Genomic DNA, 22,906 nt, shown 5'->3' on the forward strand with positions numbered 1-22,906 from the left:
CTTAGTTATCATCTGCTCAAAAGCCCCAATCTTGAAAATTTGTTCCTTTTCCGTTGTGGTGCGTACATGACTTTTTCAAGTTCAGATAATGAATCTGATTTAGACAGATGGGCCAAATTAGATGAAGCGGATATTTGCTTGCAACTTCCTGATTTTAACTCGGATGGGAGAGTCAGTACATTCGTTAGAATGCTTTCAAGTGTGAAGATTCTTCACCTACGGGACACATGTATTAAGGTGCGGATAGATATTCGTATTTTATTTTTATATATAAGGTTTTGGATTAGCTAACTTGGGTAATAACGAACCTCGTTTTATCGTGCATGCAGCATTTACGATATGAAAGAAATTTATCGCAGCGTTTACCGAAGTTTCGCAATCTCAAGCATTTGGAGCTTGGTCTGAGTGCTGAGAATGGTGACATTGGAGTCATGGCTTGTCTACTCAATTGCACATCTAATATTAAATCTCTTGATATAACATTTGCTGACTGCAACCCTGGGGAGACTGGACTGATTCCAAAACAGTTCGAATTGCTATTTCTACCTCCAAGTTTAAAATGGATTAGAATGAGCGAATTTTGTGGGAGAGCGAACCAAGTTGAGCTCCTGAGACTTTTGTTGAACAGTGAAATCTTGGAGAAGATCATTGTTGAACTAGATTATAAGGTGATGGACCCAGATCTGCTGAGGGAGCTCCGACCATCAACAAGCAGTTGCCTTTTGGAGATAAGACACTCACCTATAACAGCGGAGAAGATAGTGAGGCGTTCTCGCGAGCTCGATCCATCAACAATTCGTTGCCGACTGCAAAGAAATACAATAATTTCACCAATGGACCTACTAAGAAGTTATGATGATGACATGTGAAAAGGGATATTATCTGCAGTTTTACGTGTTAAGTGATTTACTTACCATGGCAATACATAGCCACAGAAGAAAAGTTGCAATTATAAGTTCTTTGACCCCAAAAAAAAATAAAAATTGAAGTTACTTATTATGTTTCTGTTATCCTCATTGTTTTATTCTTTTATTTTTTTAACCTCTTCATCATCAACTATAACATTTTTTGTCACTCCAAACTCAGAATTTTTTTTGTTCAAATCATCGTCTAGAGAAGTTCTCTAGCCAGCCCATAGCAATTTCAAACCGCTTTTTCCATGTCAATATTGGAGCTTTCTTTCTATCTGTGTATCATTTCCACCTTCGCTGCAAATGTCACATAAAATTAGACAAAAGCGATCGAATAACTAGATAGAGGCTTGGCAGGGGCAAGAGACACAAACCAAGGATAAAATAATCCAAGCTTGTCTATCTTCTTTTGCTCGTCGATCAACAGTCTTTTGTCTCCTTGAATACAAGTTCCCCAAAGTCCTACAAGATTCTTGTGTTCAAGTTTCGCAATTTCAATACTTAGATGCTTATACATCAAGAAACACCTAAGAAGGAATGAACATTGTTATCTATTCGAATGAACAGTACTGCTAGCTGTTACCTCCTCTCTATGTTTTTTCTTTTCCTACTTCCGAAATATGGAGGACACCAGGCCCAAGATAAGTATGCCAGAAATTCTTAAATTGACTGGATAATATTTCTGGACTTTATGGTATTAGCTGCTAACGACAGCTCAATTATTGTTAAAAAAAAACAAAAAAAGGAATAAAGGCTCCCCATTCTCACTTCTAGAAGAACTAAGAATAAAAAATTACAACTATTAATTGTAGTTTATCCTTGCTATGGGGGAAGCAGGAAGCTTTGGGGGGGTTCAATGTGGTCAATGTGCTTACATAAGCAACAACGACCATATTAAACAACTATTTATATACTTTTTTCATTTTGGCTTCATGACAGTATGTTCGGTACTTTTTGGAGTGTACTCGAAAGTGATTTTAGATAATTCTCCATGTATACTAACCTCCCAACCTAGAATTATAACCCCTCAAACTCAGTGGAGATTTTCTTGTGCTGACAAATTCTCTGGTTGTCCAGAAACATCTAATAGACCGCCACTGAGAATGTGATCTTTAAAGAAAAGGTGAAGTAGACATCTCGCTTTCATCATTATGAAAATTATAATCGAAGAAATAGTTTAATCTCATTTTAGGCACTAGGGCGAATCGATTGTCAGGTGAGAATCCTAATCTGATAATTCCTGTAGTAAGAAAAAGTTCGTTTGGTTTGCTGCCAATGGCTAAAACTCATGCCCCATGCGCATTGCGAATTGGGCTTTTTCAATTACCTACCCGAACAGCTGTGTCAGGGCTCTTCATGTACACCATACTCCCAGGTGCTTGCTCTTTGAAATACCAGCAAAGAAGAAGCCTAGCTCAAATGTTTGAGATGATCAAACTAACTTTTTACTATCCCAGATGCTTCTTGAGGGAGTTGTTGTACCTGCTGCCAATGACAAGTTAATGGTCAAGAGAATAACGAAAGAACTCAATTGTAGAGGGATGGAAGCTTCTCCATTCATAAATGAATCTGTTAAAAAAAAAGTAAAAAAATGCTTGGAGATGGGATTAATAGTTTACTACATGTTATGAATGTAAAAACCTTGAAAAATATTGAAATTACTTCTAGGTTAATAGCAGTCTGAATAGTTAAAATTAACCCATTTTTTTAGGTTAATAACAATGTGAACAGTTAGAATTCATCGATTTTTTTGACGAAAATAGGGGCGCGGTGACGAGGGTGTGAGGTGCTAAATGTCGAAATAATTGGGACTGACGATAAATTACCCAATCACAAAAAACAAAAACCGAGGGAGGGATGGTGCAACTGTTGCGAGGTAGGTGAACCATAATCAGATAATGAAGGGTATTATTATAATTATTGGAAGTGTATATTATAATTTCACTGAAATGCTTAATACGTATCCAAAAATTACCCCAACAACCACAAAAAATAGCTTAATACGTATCCAAAAATTACCCCAACAACCACAAAAAAATTATCCCAACAACCACAATACATTCTCAAAATCAAACCTCAGGAAAGGTATCCAAAAATTACCCTAACAACCACAAAAAATTACGCCAACAACTACAAACCAAAAGAAACTTAAAAAATCTGCCGGTCCGGTGGAATCCGCTTCTTGTCCTGGATCTTAGCCTTGAAATTGTCAAATCTTGATCCCATCCAGAATTTTTTCCTGAATAATAAATTAGGACAAAAAAAAGGATATTCCCATCCCATTCCGATTAAAATTTCGAATCTCAATCAGGACTCTGAATGTTTCAGGATGATTTGAGTTTGTTGTCATATGCTGCAAATCCTTGTAAACGACATATCATACACCTTTGACCCACATGTCCAATTTCTTTGACTTATCAAATCGACTCGTCAAATGCATATTGCCGATATGTCAAATCTCTATCCTTCATCAAATCAATTTGTCATATGTTTTTGGAAATCTAAATTTGAGCTTCACTTTATAACATAGTCAGGTATTCCAAATCTTAATTGGGAGTTTCAAACATCTTAAATAGTGAATCAAGGTAAAATCAACCCGAATAATAAATCGGAACAAAAAATTACCAAGTCCCATATCGATTAGGACGGGATCCCAAATTTTGATCGGGATACAAAAAATTTAACCATCTTTAATTAAGTTTATAAAACTATTTGAATCCAACTACTCTTGAACCTCTTTTATTTTTATTTTTTTTATACAACTCTTGAAACCCTTTTATTCATTAAACCGTAGTGGAAATTCAAAAGCCATTATTTTTCTTGTTACATGTCTAATATCCCAAATATAGCCATAATAGTGACACATTCGTCTTCATTTATAATTTTTCCTGTCCCAACATTCACAAATTTAGGAGGGTAAATTTTTTTACTACTGTTCATCATTTGTTAATTCAAGTTTTTATATAAAATATAGAGATTAAAAAATCTTATCAAATTATTCGTTAGATTTTGATGTGATGTTCTTGGTTTGGAAAAAGTTTCACTGGCAATACATGTATGTAAATCAAAGAATAATAACTACCAATACTTAAGATTTAATCGAAACTCGATAAATTTATTTGAACCCATAAAACTATTGTACCCACTTTTTAATAAATTTTATATTACTAAAATATCACTATAGTATTTGACCATTATGTACATATTTATTAATTTATTAAAAAGATAAATTAAAATTTTTTCTTATCTTTCTATCCAAACACCGTAAATCTTAATCCCCTTCTTCTCAACAATATCACTATCATCTCTTAGGATATTTTTTCGTTTTTTTGTCACCATTTACTTTGCTTATGGAATCACTGTGCTTACTAAAAATAATATCTGCAAAACATAATGCTTGTTTAAATAGCCATGATATTTTTACTCAATGCTATGTTAGATTGTTGACCATTTCAATGGCCTATAACAAGTTGAAAAGAGTAATATGATTGGCCCATGGAATTAACCAATTTTCCCAAACAAATAAAAATAGTGGTGAATGGACAGAAGAAGAATAAGAACGAAAATAAAGAACGATAAATGGCCAGTACTGTTGATGCGGAAATCTGCTCGCCCTTGGACCGACCAGATTCTGTCACCAACGTTTGTGTTATCAACTGTCACTCGAACCACTGGGGTTGGAATTGTTGATGCGGGATTCCGGTTCTCCTCGTTCTACGGCCAGGATTTCTGCCCGATCAACTTCTTCACGACCAGAAGGTCTTCTCGTGAGGCTTCTTCTCCAGAGGTTCCTGCGCACACAGACAAGTCAGAGTACGCCGGTTGTTTTCCCGGCGCAAACCCTCCGACGCTCAAGTCAGATATGAAGGTTCCGGGAGCGCTTGCCACAGATCTTATGGCTTTTTCGTGGTTTTCTCTTCTTTTGAATTTCTTTTTTAATCTCAAAAATGCTAACCCTTTTACCTTCGTTGGCTACCTTTTTATAGGCTTCCCCTGAATCCCAATCTTCCGCTTTTTTCGAGACAGTATGGGACTCTGACTGCTGCGTTATGGGCAAACGCGAGATCTTGCGTGTTACGCCACGGTTCTGGGGAAAGCGTGGCTGTCGTGGTTCTGTGAGATCTTGCGTGTTATGCCACGGTTCTGGGGAAAGCGTGGCTGTCATGGTTCTGTGAGATCTTGCGTGTTACGCCACGGTTCTGGGAAAAGCGTGGCTGTCGTACCTAGATTCTCGGGCTGGGGAGCCCGTCTTGCCGACTGCCGTCGACCGGGTCTCCTCGCCTCTCGACCTCTAGCCGGAATGGCCTTATGCTTCTTACAGGAAATTGGCCTCAGGGATGACGTGCTTGTGGGTGAGCAGGATATTTCTGCTCCTGTTCCCCCGCGCACCAGGCTTTTACGGGACATACCGGTTCGCAGAACTCTGCCATCAGATATCTGCTCACCATGCCTGGTCTCGTCGACGTATTTCTCCCAAACACCGGTCCCCCAGTTTCTGGTGTTGGGTAATGTAGTGGACCAACAGTAGAAACTCGTTAGTACTCGTTCGCGTGGGATTGGAAAAGGCTGCCAAGAGTCATGTCGCATTTAATTGCGGACGAGGTGACGTGGCGGAGATCCCCCCCTCCATTTGAATTTCAAACCGACGGTTATGAGACCCTCGGGATTCGGTGCCGTTAAATGCTGCCAACCCAAGAGTCCGTCCTCATTAGGAAAACCAAATCCTCTCGAACGGCATATTCATTATTCACTCCGTCTCCGTCTCCGTCTCTCTGGCAAAGAAGTTCCGGCATAAAAGGCCTTCATCTCTGACTTTCGCCGATTGAACCATTACTTCAGGTATTTCTTCTATCTCCTTGGTCTCGGATAGTTATAGATAATTTCTCTTCTCTTCTGTTTGGGTAGTAGTTGGTGGTAGTGTGGTTAGAGCTTAGGGAATGTCGAAGGGTAAGGAGAAAGTCGTTGAGATTGATGACGACGAACTAAGTTTCCTGCCCGGTCTGCTCACTGATCCTGCTTTTGACCCCGGGATCCCCTTAGAACCCATCAGATTTAGTGTCAGGACTAGTGCTAGGAGGATGTCCCCCCAAACGACTTCCACGAGCGGAAGCGATGGCGAGGAGGGACCTTCTGGCTCTGAGGACACCTTAAGTGAGAGTGGGGAAAGTGACTCTGGTGAGGTGTCTCCATCTGGAACATCACGACCAGAAGAGCGGGGTACAGTAGGAGGCAGAGCCTTGTCGCGCGATTATGCCATTGATTACATGACTTGCACGACCTTGTTTGATGAGCTCAATGACCTCCGGCTTAGGTATAGCATTCCTGGTGAGATACCTCTCAAGGTCTCAGGAAAGAAGGATGCTCCCAGCCGGCCTCCTAGGGGATACGTTACCCTGTTTCTAGAGAGCTTTAAGTACGGGCTGAGGTGTCCCTTGCAACCCTACTTTGCCCGGATACTTAACGGACTAAATCTAGCTCCTGGTCAGCTGAATCCCAATGGGTGGAGAGTGCTCTCTGGTCTGTTCATCTTGTGGGACAGATGTTGCCAAAGCGAGCCCACGGTTGATGAGGTGAAGCACCTGTACCAGCTAAAGAGCAGCCCCAAAGATGCCGGCTGGTACTACTTCCAATCTAGCACCAAGAGCCGGAAACCCATAACCGATCTTCCGACCGGTGGTGGTGGGGCTTGGAAGAGGAAATTCTTTTTTGCTGGGGGTCCTTGGGGTCAAGTTGCACAAATAGACGGGAAGGATTGTCGCGTCCCACCCCGTTTCACGGTCCCAGGTTGCCTGCTCGCTCTAGATGTCTTGCATCCATAATTGTTCTTGCTTTATTGGCTTGTCTCTAACCAAGTGTCTGTTTGTGTTGTAGTTTCTTGGGGTGTCCACTTCCCGCTCGAACCTGACCAGCTCAAACGAGTCGAGGCTGTACTAGCCAATTCCTGCTCGAGCCGAGAACTGTTAACTACATACAACTTGCTCGAGTCCCGCTTGATACTTCCTGGCCATAGGATGGAGGACGCTGTGATTGGGGCTCTGACCCGAAAACGTTCCCGACTCCCAACCACGAAGAGGGACCAGAGTAAGGATGCCCCTGCCGCGAAGCGGGCCAACATCATGCAGCAGGTCCCACCCTTGAAGATTTTACCTCCTGCTCCTGTAAAAGTCGGGGAAGCTACTGGAGCAGCCACAGGTCCTGTTTCCTCTTCTCCTCCTGTCGGGCCTCGATCTCGCTTACCTGACAGCCGAGCAGAACACCTGGTCCCGTATCTCAATGAGTTAACTAAACTCGTGAGCAAGAAGGATCTGGAGGACTTTGATGGCCGCACCTTGGGTGAGCTGGTGGGGGCCATGCAGCATAGCGCTTTCCACCTCAGCTGCATGACCACCTATTACAAGGCTAAGGTTGGCCGCTACGACCGGAAGATGAAGGAGGATATTCAATCGGCGACGACCAGAGCTGACGTTGCCGAGAAGAAAGCAGGGGAGCTGAATCTTGAGAATCTGAAGCTGATAGAGCAAGAATCACTTGCTCAAGCCAAAGCCATTTCCCTCGAGGAGGAGCTTACCAAGGTCAAGGAGGATCTGCAAAGGCAGAAGGCTACGTATGAGGCTCAGCTCGAATCCCTCCGCGACTCCCACCGAGCTCAGGTCGAGAACTTGGAGAGGGAGGCTGACCACCAGTACGACCAGGGACTTCGGCATTCCTATCGTTGCATCATGGCCGTCCTTGGGAAGCAACACCCTGATCTGAAGATGGACGACCTTGCAGCTGGTGTTGCTCAACATATGGACGAGGAGGCGGCCAAGGAAGATGCCGATGGGGTAGAGCCGATCGTGGTCGAGGAGGCGGCCAAGGAAGATGCCGATGGGGTAGAGCCGATCGTGGTCGAGGAGGAAGATTCTCCTCCTCGTCCAGTCCCTGCTGATGTTGGCGAGGCGAGCACCCCCCCGGACACAACTGGTGGTGCCCCTCATGCACCTGTGGAGGTCCAGCCAACCGATGCTGCCGGTCCTACTGATCCACCATCTTCTTGATATATCTATTGTATTGTAATGAACAATGTTCATGAAGATTGTCCCCTCTGTTAGTTATTAACAAATTAATAAAAATGGTTTTTGATTACTTTCTTGTGCTGTAAGTGTGAATTAATTTTCGGTTGAGAATCTGCTTGTCTTTGTCTGGACGAGCAGGTTCCGGCTTGGCTCATGGTTTTGCCACAAGCCTTTGGGGATTCTTCAATGCCTGGGATTCGGCCCGCCTTCGCGCGGTCGAGCAGACCCTGGCACGCTTGGCTTCTGCCTCGCCCTAAAACAGGCTTCGAGACTTTGTCGAGCCTTTGCATGCCTTGGATTCTTCGAGGATTGGGATTCTGCTCGCCTTCTCGTGGCCGAGCAGATCCTGGCATGCTTGGCTTCTGCCTCGCCCTAAAACAGGCTTTGAGACTTTGTCCAGCCTTTGCACGCCTTGGATTATTTCTTCAAAGCTCGGGATTCTGCTAGCCTTCTCGTGGCCGAGCAGATCCTGGCATGCTTGGCTTCTGTCTCGCCATAAGATAGGCTTTGAGACTTGATGAGCCTTTGCATGCCTTGGATTATTTCTTCAAAGCTTGGGATTCTACTAGCCTTCTCGTGGCCGAGCAGATCCTGGCATGCTTGGCTTCTGTCTCGCCATAAGACAGGCTTTGAGACTTGATGAGCCTTTGCATGCCTTGGATTCTTCGAGGATTGGGATTCTGCTCGCCTTCTCGTGGCCGAGCATATCCTGGCATGCTTGACTTCTGCCTCGCCCTAAAACAGGCTTTGAGACTTTGTCCAGCCTTTGCACGCCTTGGATTATTTCTTCAAAGCTCGGGATTCTGCTAGCCTTCTCGTGGCCGAGCAGATCCTGGCATGCTTGGCTTCTGTCTCGCCATAAGACAGGCTTTGAGACTTGATGAGCCTTTGCATGCCTTGGGTAATTTCCTCGGTTTCAAGCGAAAGAAATTACTCGACGTTCTATTAATGGCCGGATTCGGCTTACATGAAATTGTTTGGACATAAAGCGTGAAAGATAAACGACAATGAACATGAGCAAAAATAGCTTTCAAATGTCAACAAGTCTCACTGGAAGTATTTTCGGAGGTGTGCTGCGTTCCATGGGCGTTTCACCTCGTGGCCGTCCGTGCGAACCAGCTTGTAAGCTCCGGGTCCCGCTATCTGCTTGACTCGGTATGGCCCTTCCCAATTCGGTCCCAGCACTCCTTGAGTCGAATCTTTGGTGCTCTGATTCACTTTTCTCAGTACCCAGTCTCCGACCCCGAATTACCGTATGTTCACCTTCTGGTTATAATATCGAGCAACCCTCTGTTGGTAAATGACTGATCGCTCGGCTGCGTGCTCCCTCCTTTCCGTTAGCAGATCAAGATTCAAACACATCTGCTCGTCGTTCTCCTGCTCATTGAAATGACCTGTCCGGTGTGTGGTCGTCCCTATCTCAGCCGGCACGACCGCTTCATGTCCGAAAGCCAAAGCGAACGATGTCTCCCCAGTTGCGGTTTTGTGGGTTGTTCTCTATGCCCATAGCACACCTGACAGCTCGTCAACCCACGCACCCTTTTTTGCTCCAAGCCTGGTTTTCAAAAGTCTCTTGATGGTCTTGTTGGCTGCTTCTACTTGTCCATTTGATTGAGGGTGAGTAGGCGAGCAATACTTCAGCTCTATCCCGAGGTTCTGGCAGAACTCCCTGAAGCTGTGATTATCGAACTGCCTGCCATTGTCCGTTACCAAGGCATAAGGGATCCCGTATCGACAGACCAGGTTTCTCCACACGAAGTCTGTTGTTTTCTTCTCTGTGATCCTGCTAAGGGCTTCTACCTCTACCCACTTCGTGAAGTAATCTTTAGCAACTATTGCATGTGTTGCAGCTCCTCGTGCCTTTGGCAATGGGCCGATCAGATCAATTCCCCATTGAGCAAATGGCCAGGGGGAGGTCATGGAGGTGAGCTTCTCTGGTGGTTGGTTAGAGAAATTTGCAAAACTCTGGCAGCTTACACAACTCCTGGTCTTTTCTTGGGCATCCTGGTGCATTGTCGGCCAGAAATATCCCTGCCTTAGAACCTTGTGGGCCAGGGATCTCCCGCCAGAATGATTTCCGCAAATTCCTTCATGTACTTCTCTCAGTACGTAATCCGCGTCGTCCTCATCCAGACACCGAAGGAACGGTAGTGTATATCCTCGCCGATACAGTACCCCATCAATCATCGTGTATCTCGAGGCCTGGGCTCTAATCTTGCGAGCTTGCAGCTTATCTGGTGGTAATACCCCGTCTCTAAGGTATGAAACTATCGGGTCCCTCCACGAGCGTTTTTGTTCTATCTGTAACACCCCCAAATTCTGATCGATACTCGGGCTGGACTTCACCTCCAGAGGGACCGACTTGGGCATTTTTGGGTCGGCTACTGCTGCCATCTTAGCCAAAATGTCTGCTCGACTATTCTGCTCCCTGGGGATTTGTATCACCTCCACGGTTTCGAACTTCCCCATCATCTGCCTGACTATCTTCAGGTACTGCTCCATCTTCTCCTCCCTTGGTTGGAATCTTTCACTGACATGATTCGCAACCAACTGGGAATCAGTTCTGATCTTAACTTTGTCTGCTTTCACGGCCTTAGCCAATTCCAGACCTGCTATCAAGGCTTCATACTCTGCCTGGTTATTCGTAGCTGCAAATTCCAACTTTATAGCATAAGAGATCTCCTCCCCCTCGGGGCCCTCCAAGACAATCCCTGCTCCTGAACCCCGCTCCCCTGATGACCCATCCACAGACACCTGCCATACTTGAGTTTCATCATTGCCTATAACCGCATCTTGTTGATCTAAGCATACTTCGGGCTCTGTGAATTCAGCTATGAAATCGGCCATTGCCTGGGCTTTTATCGCTGCGCGGGGTTTATAATCTATGTCGAACTCGCTCAGCTCTACAGCCCACTTGACGAGCCGACCAGAGGCATCTGGCTTGTGCAGAGTCTGACGCAATGGCTGGTTTGTTATTACCGAGACCGGGAATGCTTGAAAATATGGCCTCAACTTCCGAGCAGCAACCACAAGGGCAAGTGCCCATTTCTCCAACGGCGGGTATCTGGTCTCAGCGTCGAGCAGGGCCTTGCTGGTGTAGTATATCGGATACTGAACTCCTTCTTCCTCTCTCACCAGAACAGAACTGGCGGCCCGATCCGATATCGCCAAATACAGATATAACTTGTCCCCATCCCTTGGTGTGGACAGCAGCGGAGCTTGCTGCAAGTATTGCTTCAAGTTCCGGAAGGCTTCCTCGCATTCTGGGGTCCATTCTGTTTTTTTTCCCCTCCTTATCACTTGAAAGAATGGCTGACACTTATCTGTAGCCTTGGATATGAATCTACTCAACGCCGCCAACCTCCCCGTGAGGCTTTGCATCTCCTTCAGGTTACGAGGAGACGTCATTTGCACAATCGCCTGGATTTTCTCGGGATTTGCTTCAATCCCCCTATGGCTCACCATGAACCCAAGGAATTTCCCCGACTCGACCCCAAAAGCACACTTCTCCGGGTTGAGCTTCATCTTATACTTCCTCAAAAGCTCGAATGTCTCCTCGAGGTGTCTGACATGTTCCTTCGGGATCTTGGACTTGGTGATCATGTCATCCACGTACACCTCCATGGTTTTCCCAATCAACGGCTTAAAGACTTTGTTCACCAGCCTTTGATAGGTGGCCCCAGCATTTTTGAGACCGAACGGCATTACCCTGTAACAGAACAAACCTTGGTTAGTGATGAAAGTCGTGCTCTCCTCATCCTGCTCGTACATGGGGATCTGGTTGTATCCCGAGAACGCGTCCATGAAGCTAAGCAGACCATGTCCAGCCGTTGAATCTACTAGCTGATCGATATTTGGTAAAGGGAAGCTGTCTTTTGGGCACGCCTTATTGAGGTCTGTGAAATCCACACACATCCTCCACTTGCCGTTTGCCTTCTTTACCAGCACCACATTCGATATCCACTCAGGGTAACTGACTTCCCGAATGAACCCTGCTCTCAAGAGCTTCTCCACCTCGCCATTTATAGCCTCATACCTCTCCTGGTTGAAGCACCTCCTCTTCTGCCTTACTGCCCGAGCACCTTTTTTTATTGCCAGCTTATGACATGCTACTTCAGGGTCAATCACTGGCATGTCTTCATGTGTCCAAGCAAACACATCAGCATGAGCCTCTAAGCATTTCACCAACTCCTGCTTTTGCTCTCTCTTAAGTCTCGACCTGATTCTGATCGTCTTTCCCGGGTTCTCTGGTCCCAGGCTTACTGTTTCCAGATCCTCAACAGGTTCTTGTCTGCCCTTCTTGTTTTCCACTCGGGTATCGAGGGATGTTATCTGCATTGCTTCCCTTGCTGCCGAGGAGTAGCAGCTTCTTGCGATCCTCTGGTCTCCTCGTACCACTCCTACTACCCCATTCACCCGGTACTTCAGAGCCAGATAATGGCTGGACAACACCGCTTTGCTCATCCTTAAAAATGGCCGACCTAGGATCATCTGGTAAGGACTTTCTTCATCTACTACGACAAAGTCCAGTATCATTGTTCTTTCTGTCGGGGAGCTCCCAATTGTGATAGGCAGCTCGACCACGCCCAGAGGGACCAGCTTCCCTCCTCCGAACCCCTTCAAGGAGGTATTAGTGTATTCCAACTTCCGGTCGACTATTCCCATCTCTTCCAGGGTTGACTTAAATAACACATCAACTGAGCTCCCCGTATCAATCAGTATCCGATCAAACTCCTTGCTAGCGACAGTAGCCTTGATGACTAGAGCATCCTCGTGGGGGTATAGAATCCCTTCCTCATCCTCATCCGTCCACATGATCGGCACTTGCCTGACTCTTGTTCGTTTGGCTGCTGGGGTGCTGAAGAGTACCTCTTTACTGGTCATGGCGTACCTAGCATAATTTTTTCTCGATCTGTTGGAATCTCCGGCCAATGTTGGGCCCCCAGCTATCATCCTTACTGCGGGCTGCTCGCGCCTCAAGTTTCTACCACTCTGCTCCCCTTCACCTGTTGTGGCCTCCATCGGGAAGGTCCCATCTATAAACTCGTCCAGGTACCGATTTCTCACCAAATCTTCGACCTGGGTCTTGAGATCTCTACACTCTGCTGTGGTATGGCCATGAGTGCCATGGAACTTACAATAACGTCCTCTATCCCTCCTGTTGGGTAGCTTTGTTATTGGTGTAGGGGGGTGCAGCAGCCATCGATCCTTTATGGCCTCGTACACCTCATCCAGGGACATCTTCAAGGAAGTGTACCGCCCATAGTCCGGGTTCTGGTCGATCAGGTGCACTGCTCTTTCTTTGTTTGCCCCGTTCTGAGTTGGGGGCGGTGGAAGTACTTCTGGTCTACTTGCTCTGCTATCGTGGGGAATACCACCAGATGCCGACTCATGCCTTCTCCAAGGCTCCCTAGCTGGGGAACGAGGAGGTTGCGCCCTGCTGCGCTGATACTGTGGTGGCCTCTGATGAGGCTGGTAAGCAGTCACCCGACCTCCTGCTCCACCACCGGAGGCCTGGTGGTCCCTCCTCCTGATCGGCCCATTCCCCGGTAATGCTTTCTTCTCTTTCCTCCCCAACCCTTCTAACTGGTCTGTCTTAATCCGTGCAGCCTTCTCCTCTTCAATCTCGATGTCTCTCTTAGCCTGTTCGTATGCGGCTGCATACGTTTGAATCGCTGGGCTTCTCAGATTGTACCACAGCCTTCCTATCTTCACCCCTTCCTTCAATCCCCTTAACGCCTGAGGGTGGTTGAAGGCCCCCAAGTCGAGGACAGCCCGATGAAACCTCTTGATGAATTCCCGAAGGGTTTCTTGCTCCCCCTGTTTCATGCTTTTCAGCTCCATCATATCATCCTCCGGTGCCATTGCCCCACTAAACTGCTCCGCGAATTCCTGGCACATCTGCTCGAAGGTTTTAATGCTGCCCCGAGGAAGTTTCCTGTACCATTCTCGTGCACGTCCCTCAAGGGAGAGTGGGAACACCCTGCACCTTTGGGATCGAGATAATCCTTGTACCCCGGTTATGTCGTTGAAGCGCTCTATGTGCACCAGCGGATCAGTTCTTCCCGAGTATCTGAGGTCTGGGAGGCAGAAATCTCTCGGAATAACTGCCCTCATGATCTCTGCTGCGAGCGGTGATTCTCCGTCCAGCATTATCCTCCAACCAGGGGCTCTGTTCCTTCCTTGCATGTCGTCAATTATCTGTGCTAGTCTGCGCACTTCCTCCTCCAGCTGCACTGCACGACCAGGGTCACGTGCTGCAACTTGATCCCGCTCTTGCTCTACATCATGCACGTGTTGCCTCAACTCTGTTTCCTCCGCATTCACCACCCCGTCGTCCTCGTCACTAGTCTGTCTTGCCGGGGACTGCTCTCGTTCTCTATGAAATTCTCCCCGCAGAGGTACGTTACCCCTCTCACCACCGAATCTCCCGGTGGTTTGACTTCTCCCCGCACTATCGGGACATGGTGCCACTCCACCGCCTCTCACCCTTCCCTCTTGGGTTACCCCTCGCTCGTTCCGCAGCTCATGCAGGATGGTTGTCAAGGTTTCCATCTGCTTTTCCATCCGTTCCATCCGGTCGAACATGACTTTTTCCCGTGCCTCACTGACTATCTCCCTCAGCGTCACGGAATCGTTAAGCCTCCTATCACCCCCTTGTGCACTACTTCCTCCTGTCTCCATCGCTTTTCACTTGCTTCACCCCTCTCCTTGCTATCAACAGAAGCTTTTTGCTCTGTTCCCCACAGACGGCGCCAAAATGTTGATGCGGAAATCTGCTCGCCCTTGGACCGACCAGATTCTGTCACCAACGTTTGTGTTATCAACTGTCACTCGAACCACTGGGGTTGGAATTGTTGATGCGGGATTCCGGTTCTCCTCGTTCTACGGCCAGGATTTCTGCCCGATCAACTTCTTCACGACCAGAAGGTCTTCTCGTGAGGCTTCTTCTCCAGAGGTTCCTACGCACACAGACAAGTCAGAGTACGCCGGTTGTTTTCCCGGCGCAAACCCTCCGACGCTCAAGTCAGATATGAAGGTTCCGGGAGCGCTTGCCACAGATCTTATGGCTTTTTCGTGGTTTTCTCTTCTTTTGAATTTCTTTGTTAATCTCAAAAATGCTAACCCTTTTACCTTCGTTGGCTACCTTTTTATAGGCTTCCCCTGAATCCCAATCTTCCGCTTTTTTCGAGACAGTATGGGACTCTGACTGCTGCGTTATGGGCAAACGCGGGATCTTGCGTGTTACGCCACGGTTCTGGGGAAAGCGTGGCTGTCGTGGTTCTGTGAGATCTTGCGTGTTACGCCACTGTTCTGGGGAAAGCGTGGCTGTCGTGGTTCTGTGAGATCTTGCGTGTTACGCCACGGTTCTGGGAAAAACGTGGCTGTCGTACCTAGATTCTCGGGCTGGGGAGCCCGTTTTGCCGACTGCCGTCGACCGGGTCTCCTCGCCTCTCGACCTCTAGCCGGAATGGCCTTATGCTTCTTACAGGAAATTGGCCTCGGGGATGACGTGCTTGTGGGTGAGCAGGATATTTCTGCTCCTGTTCCCCCGCGCACCAGGCTTTTACGGGACATACCGGTTCGCAGAACTCTGCCATCAGATATCTGCTCACCATGCCTGGTCTCGTCGACGTATTTCTCCCAAACAAGTACGTTTCAAGATAAAACTAAAATGGAGTAACAAAGATATAATTAGGGTTAATTTTGGGATATTAAAGTATTTGCGGGGGGGTTTTTTATTTAAATATACCTCATTTGTCCTTAAATGCCAAATCTATACCCCATTACATACATATACCTCTTAAAAGTGTAAAAAGTCAAAAATAACCTTAAAAAATCATTTATTTACGTTTACTTCCTCTCTCATGAACACAACCAAAGTCGAGTATACTCGATTTTTTACCTGACTTAATTAAAAGAAAAATTTTCATTTCAATTTAAGTCGAGTATTCTCAACCAATTACCGAACTTCAATGAAAAGTCAAGAATTTTTGCTGAATGAATATTGGGTAAGGTTAAATTAAAGTTGGGTATTCTTGACTCTTTACTCGACTTACTTGAAAAAATCGAGAATTTTTCAGATAATTTTTTATTTCAATTGAAGTCGAGTATTCTCGACTATTTACCAGACTAACATGAAAAAGTCGAGAATTTATGCTGAATTACTAATTGTGTATGGTTTGGTTGAAGTCGAGTATTCTCGACCATTTACCCGACTTCGAGGAGTTGGGTTTAGTTTTATGAGGATTTAGTTGTGGTTATTTTTGTACTTTCTCTAGTTTTTTAGAGTATATATGTGTAAAATTTAAGAGTGTTATAATTTTAGATATATATTGGGTATTTTGAAGGGAATGGGGTACATTCCCCACAATTCTCCCTTTGCAGGGTAAAAGTTTTAAATTAATGATTCGATAATGGGTAAATTAGGAAAATGGGTGTTAAGAGGAATTTGATGGTTTAATATATAAAAAAATTAAAAAATTCTTTTATTTTAAAAGAAAAACTTCCAACAAATTTTTTAAAAGAATGAGAGACCAAAGTAGGCTTGAAGTGTTAAGTTTTCCAGTTAGAAATTAAATCGTGGGTTCGTTAAGTTTAGGAATTTAGCGAGGATTTCGCGGCCGAGGAGGAAGAAGAGGAAGGAAAAGAAGGAGGGTAAGGAGGGAAATGGGAGGAAGGGGGAGCTTTATGTGGTGGAGGTTGTTGAGGAAGAGAGAAAGGAAATGAGTGGATTGTTGGGGGATGAGTTTAGAGGAGGAGAGAAATGGAGAGGATCAACAAGGTTGTTGCTTTTGGACGAGGAGTTCGTCGATAAGAATGTTTTGCGTTTTCATATATTAGCTCTAGCAAAACATTATATTCACTGTTTGGGATTTTATTCAAAACACATTCAGGTACTTAATATTGTCTGTTACTTTGGAAAGCTGCTTTTAGATGGCAAGCATGAACATTCCTTGATTTTTAGTGAGGCGTGCTATGTTATAACGTTCAATAGCGAACATGGCAAATGGAAAACTACATGCCTGGATGTTATGCCCTTTTTGTTTCCTGGCATAAAATTTTTATGTTTCTTTGGTCTCTGTGCTTTATTTGTTATGCTAAATCATTGTTTTGTGGTGAAGTACTGAGGTTTAATTGGTTTTTCATGCCATTATCTGAAATCAGTTAGATTTAATGAGTATCCCTTATTTGTTCAATAGTCAAATTGCATCTTATACTATCATCTATTCTTCAGGTTGTACTCAAAGAAGATACCAGAGAAAATACAACACCAACTTTGGAGCTTGTCAAATGTAGGCTGACATTGTTTTATGATTATTGGCAGATGAATTAGGTATTTTATTTGACTATTCCTGTGTGTATTTATATGTTATTCTTGATATGTTTTTCCTTGCTTTTTCTTGTTCCACTTTTCTTTTGGGTTTGCAAATTATTCTATGGCATTGTTGTCAGTTTATTCAAATGAGTTCACTTCTTGATACCTGTTAAAAAGGAATAAAAGAAAAGGAAATGCAAATATAGTACATTACCTCCTTTGAAGGAGATTAGCAGACACCCTTAAGTTATGTCCTCAATTAACTTCCAGGTGTTTTGCATGGGGATTTCTTCTTATTCATTGTATTACCTGACTTCATTGTTTTTCCAATGTTCTTTTCTTCATACAGCTCTGACATTAACAATCTCAATTTAATTACTCTGTTGTTGCTTAGGCGACGTTATCTGTGAATCATTTAGTAATAAAAATTTGGTTGTCAACCTGCAAAGCAGCATCTTAGGATTTTAAAGCTGGTAAGCAATGCACTTGGTAAAACATACACTTTTGTGTCTGATTTAAAAAATAAAATACAAATAATTGATCAGCTTTGAATTAGCTTATGTTTATTTCCAGTTTCACATTTGTAATCCTATTGACTTTATTTTGGTATCAGTTTCTTTCAAAAAATGAACTAAACTGGGCTATGACAGAATTTCTCTATAGATTGCAGCCTTTGCTTTCACTTAGGATGGCTCTTAAATACTCTGTCTCACCCTCCATCCCCTGCAGTGGTTCTACTGTTGGGAAGGTTTATCATTGGTCGCACCTCTATGGTAGGGGCACTGAATGCTTTCAGCTGGAAGTTTGTAATGTTGACGAGGCTTTTGACTTCCATAGTTACGTGCAGATATTGGAGGCCTTGCTACCAAAGGGTATGATCATCCCTTCAGCTTTTGAAACAGTTGGGCATATAGCACATCTAAACCTGAGAGAAGAACATCAACCATTCAAGTATCTTATAGCAAAGGTGCTAAGACATAGTAATATTATTCTATCCATTTTGACTATGTACTGCACGTTTGACATGTGAAATTAAATTAAAGGTGCCATTGTTTTTCTTTCTTTCTTTCTCAGGTAGTACTGGATAAAAATAAGCCAAAAATACAAACAGTTGTGAATAAAATTGATGCCATTCATATTGACTACAGAACCATGCAGCTTGAGGTTCTAGCTGGAAACAATTCCCTTGTCACTATGCTGGTTGAGAATGGATTGCGATTTAATGTTGATTTAGCGACAGTGTATGTTCTTCTTCCTTTCGGGCTATTGAAAAATTCAGCTGAACTTTTGTAGTTACTTCTTTCCCTAGCGAGTAATAATATGATTAAATGGCTCAAAATTGCAGTGCTTTCTTTTAAATCGCTATTTTGATCTGAAAGCAGGAATTTATGACCTTCCTTAACTTAGGCACTTGAAAATATGTGCTAATTTGAAATGATACAATCATAGCTATTTCGTCATTTATCTCTTTTGAGGTCTATTTGTTTGACACAATGTGTTGACAAAATGTTTTGTCATGATAATTTTAAGCAGAGAGCACAAGGCTAACATTTTGTAGTCCCTAATTTAATTATAATTCTGTAACCATCTGTAGAATGATCTTGTACATAGCATATCGTGCAGTAGAAACATGAACCTATGAAACTGTATAAACGTTTCAGATTCTTCATAACTCTTTAAGTGAAGTAACGTGAATGTGTCTCTTATATAAATTTCTCTTAACAAGAACCTCTACTATCAAACTTAACCAGTGCAGCAGAGGTTTAAAGAAATTTTTTTTTTCCTCTCTTTTCTTTTTTCCCTGTGCAGATATTGGAATTCAAAGCTAGCAACTGAACGACAAAGGCTTTTGAGTGGATTCAATTTCAAAGATGTTGTTTGTATGTTTGTATATTGACATTTTTTTTTTTGTTCACCTATAGTCCTTCCTTGCTTTGGTTATACTTCCATTTGGGCATTTTTTTTAAATTGTTATATTATTATTTTTTGGCTGCCATGATCTCCATCACCTATCTCGGAAGAGGCCATAATTTGTTGGCAGATATTGTTGGAAACCCTTTAGGGAGATGCTTACATGTGTGAATCTTTGTTTTTTGTTCAAATGACAGGTGATGTTTTTGCTGGTGTTGGTCCTATCTCTATACCTGCAGCAAAGATTGTCAAACGTGTATATGCTAATGACCTGAACCCTTATGCAGTCGACTATTTGGAAAGAAATAGTGTCCTCAATAAGCTTGAGAAAAAGATTGAGGTATGATTAAAACACTTTTGTATGGGTATCATGGTGTGGTGGTCCATTTTTTTGTTAATTATAGAAAGAAACCATGTCCTATTACTGCTTAGAATGTGACATCATGTATGTTGATATGTAGGTCTTTAACATGGATGGAAGGAGGTTCATTGATGCTATGTTTGCAAGCCAAAAAGCTCATAAAATTACCCAAGTGGTTATGAATTTGCCAAATGATGCTACAGAGTTTCTAGGTATGCCACTATGTTCTATCAGTGATTTTGCTTATTTCTTCCCTTCAATGGATTAATAGTTAATCATATAATTTGATTATTCCTCTCAGTTACAATTTATATTGACAAAATATATTCTGTTGCACGTCACTTGTTATTGAACTTCATAGGTGTTTTAATTTCGAGTTTGTCATCAAGAACTGACTAATATGTGCAGTGAATTATGGGATTTAGTCTATGTTCCTGTTGGTTAAGCATGTAATTCTGAGTTGAACAAGGTGAAAAGTATCAAGTGTGTGAAGTTTCTGACGTTCAAGTTACAGAAATTTAATTTTGAAAATGACAAGGCAGCATTCTGGACATTAATAACTAGGGAAGTCATTATTAGCTATAACTGTTGCGGTGGAAAGTGATGAGTATGGTTGTTGACTCTAAATTTAATGGATTGTGATGTCAATGATATCGGACTATTTTGTGTGAAACTTTGACCCCACATTTCATGGGCAGATGCATTCAGAGGAATCTACAGAGATAGGCCCGAAGATGTAAAATTCACCTTTCCGAAGACTCATGTTTATGGATTCTCTAAAGCCCGAGATCCAGAGTTTGATTTTCACGAGGTTTAGTACTGAATTTTCCCTCATATGTTTGTGAATTAATGGAATGTTGGGTTTATATGTATTCCTTTTTTTATTGTTTCATTGCAGCGCATAAGAATTGCTCTTGCGGAGGTTGCAGTTAATGTAGAAATGCGAAGGGTACGCCTTGTCGCTCCAGGAAAATGGATGTTATTTGCATCATTTGTCCTCCCTGAGAGTGTAGTATTTGCAAGAAGATCACCCAATACATAAGTAGTTCAAGTTAAAGCCAAGCCGTGTCATTAGCTAATATTCAATTCATTCGATTATAGAATTATGAATTTCTTTTACTTCATAGTTTTATTTATTTACTTGTTCCCTTCTTCGGAAGAATTGCAAATGACGCTATGAGAACCCATAAGGAAGGTGAAGAAACGTTTTGCCATATAGGTGGCCTGTTTCCTTGTTTATTTCCTAGTATACTGCTACCTATTGGATCAACTTTTTTTTTTTCATGGTGGTTTTTTGCCTTGTACTTTAAAAAAAAAAAGGCAATGACAAGAGTTATAAAAGTGTAGTTAAGGCTTTATCTCCTTTTTTGTTATCTACAAATCATTATGAGACCTGCTTGATGTTTTTATTAATTGGTTTTCCAAATAACTATGAAAGCTCTGTTCCACAATATGGGACTATAAATATTAGATCATTTTGAGTTTGAGTTGCTGGGTACTGCTTTTTCTTGTTTAATGTCTCATTCTTGAAGTTGCTAGGGCTTTCTTAAGGGTGCGTTTGAAATTGAAGTTGGGCAGCTGTATCTTAAAATGTACAGCACTAAAGTATTTGGTAAACACTAGTTGTTGTAGCTTGGAAGATATGTTAATATGATTTTTTACTTATATGATGAAAAATCTATTACATATTTAATAATTTTGTCAAAATTATTATTTAAATTTTATATTTATTACATATTATTAATTTTTGTTTCATAGTTACAGATTTTATATTTACTACAACACCTCAATTCAAAACAGGACATAAGCATATTTAGGTCTTTTTTGGGATTAAGGTTAGGCAGCTTCAGTTTTTAAACGACAACACTAAATTATTTCGTAAACACTAACTATTTTATTTTAGAAGTTATGTTGATATAATTTTTCACTTGTATGATAAAGAATCTCTTATATCTTTAATAGTTTTGTCAAAATTATCATTTAAAAATTATATTTAATACATAATATTATCTTCTGGTTTATAATTACATCTTTTTTTCCACAACAGTTGTAATTTAAAAGTTATAGTATCTCAAACCCAAATAGGACTTTATTATCGGGGTTAAGATTTTGTGTATTCGCATTTTCTGTGGGAGACATTTTCTGGAGAATGCTAAATGGCTTGGGTGATTATATTAGTAATAATCAATCAATCACAAAGATAAAGGAGGTTTTGAAGTCGTGGTTGATGAAATAACAAGAGGGAAGGGTAAAGAAGATGAAATGCCTAATGATATTTTGTTTTCGATTTACTATGATGTGGTCCAACAAAATGAGTTGTGTTCAAAATCAGAAGCCCAGACATGTTACAGACATATCTTGCTTTCATGTCTGAAACTTTGTTTTGTACTGAGTTTTATCTTTCTGCCGTACAACACCAGAACACAACACAGCACAACTAAACTAACAGATGATGGTGACCTTTTTCATGCATCAATTACACCAATGTGTGCATAAATGCCAAACAAACACCCAAATACTTGTTGCACAGGCTGGCCCTTTTTGCCTTCGGACGGCCCAGATCAGTCCCCACTATCATACGCGCGCAAACACACGCAGTTGATCCTGCCCCTCCATAAAATCATTACAGTGAGGCAGTAGCGTGTAGTTGTTATGTGATACTTGCCCTGGGGGCAAAATTGGAATGGATAGTGGGGGGGTGATCAAAGAGAAAGCGAGAGGAAATCTCAGTTCAGATTGTGATCTAAACTATAATGTTGCTATCTTTCTCTTTCTCATTCTCTCTGTGGTCCATGCACAATAATTATGATGATGAGTTTTTGGGGCTGTTGTTTATAAATGGAGATGTGAGAGGGAGAGGGGATCTTTTGCTATTTTATCTGAAAATAGTTACATCTTTCACAAGTTGCATAAAGCCAAAGATAACAGTTGCTCTAACTTCTGGTTTCCTTTTAGCAATCTCACTAGGAATCAACAACAACATCAAAAACTACATTGCTTCTCCCTTCCCACTCTCCCATTTGATTTACACCCCCATGAGCTCACATAGTCACATATAATTAACTTTGCAACAAGCATATTACTGTTGTATTAATCAGTAACTCTTGGCCTCAATGCCTCGTTTTAGAGATTTTAACGTAAAAAATTTACAAAAAATATAAATGAAATTGTTTTCATATGTACCCCATGGTTTTTTTTTTTTTTCATGAAAGAATTGTATAGGCATATTGCTTTATTTTTGTTAGTCCCTTATTATTGTTATCGTTGTTACATGGACAAAAAATGAAAGAAATAAAGGAGAGTAAACAAAAAGATAATGCCCAAATCCCCAAAAAATCCAATAATACTT

At 42.6% G+C, this 22,906-nt stretch overlaps 1 protein-coding gene and 1 pseudogene across 1 annotated transcript; both read left to right on the forward strand.

Moving 5' to 3' along the window:
• The first annotated feature begins 5,848 nt into the window (after window positions 1-5,848).
• Window positions 5,849-7,948, forward strand: LOC112095707. The gene is made up of 3 exons (XM_024177816.1): window positions 5,849-6,336; window positions 6,463-6,695; window positions 6,783-7,948. The coding sequence occupies exons 1-3, from the start codon at window positions 5,849-5,851 to the stop codon at window positions 7,946-7,948; spliced, it is 1,887 nt and encodes a 628-aa protein (XP_024033584.1).
• A 6,778-nt stretch (window positions 7,949-14,726) lies between these two features.
• LOC18054331 lies at window positions 14,727-20,681 on the forward strand (annotated as a pseudogene).
• The last annotated feature ends 2,225 nt before the right edge of the window (window positions 20,682-22,906 follow it).

The sequence above is a fragment of the Citrus clementina genome, unplaced genomic scaffold, assembly GCF_000493195.1.
Source record: "Citrus clementina cultivar Clemenules unplaced genomic scaffold, Citrus_clementina_v1.0 scaffold_1, whole genome shotgun sequence".
In the NCBI taxonomy this organism is placed as follows: domain Eukaryota; kingdom Viridiplantae; phylum Streptophyta; class Magnoliopsida; order Sapindales; family Rutaceae; genus Citrus; species Citrus x clementina.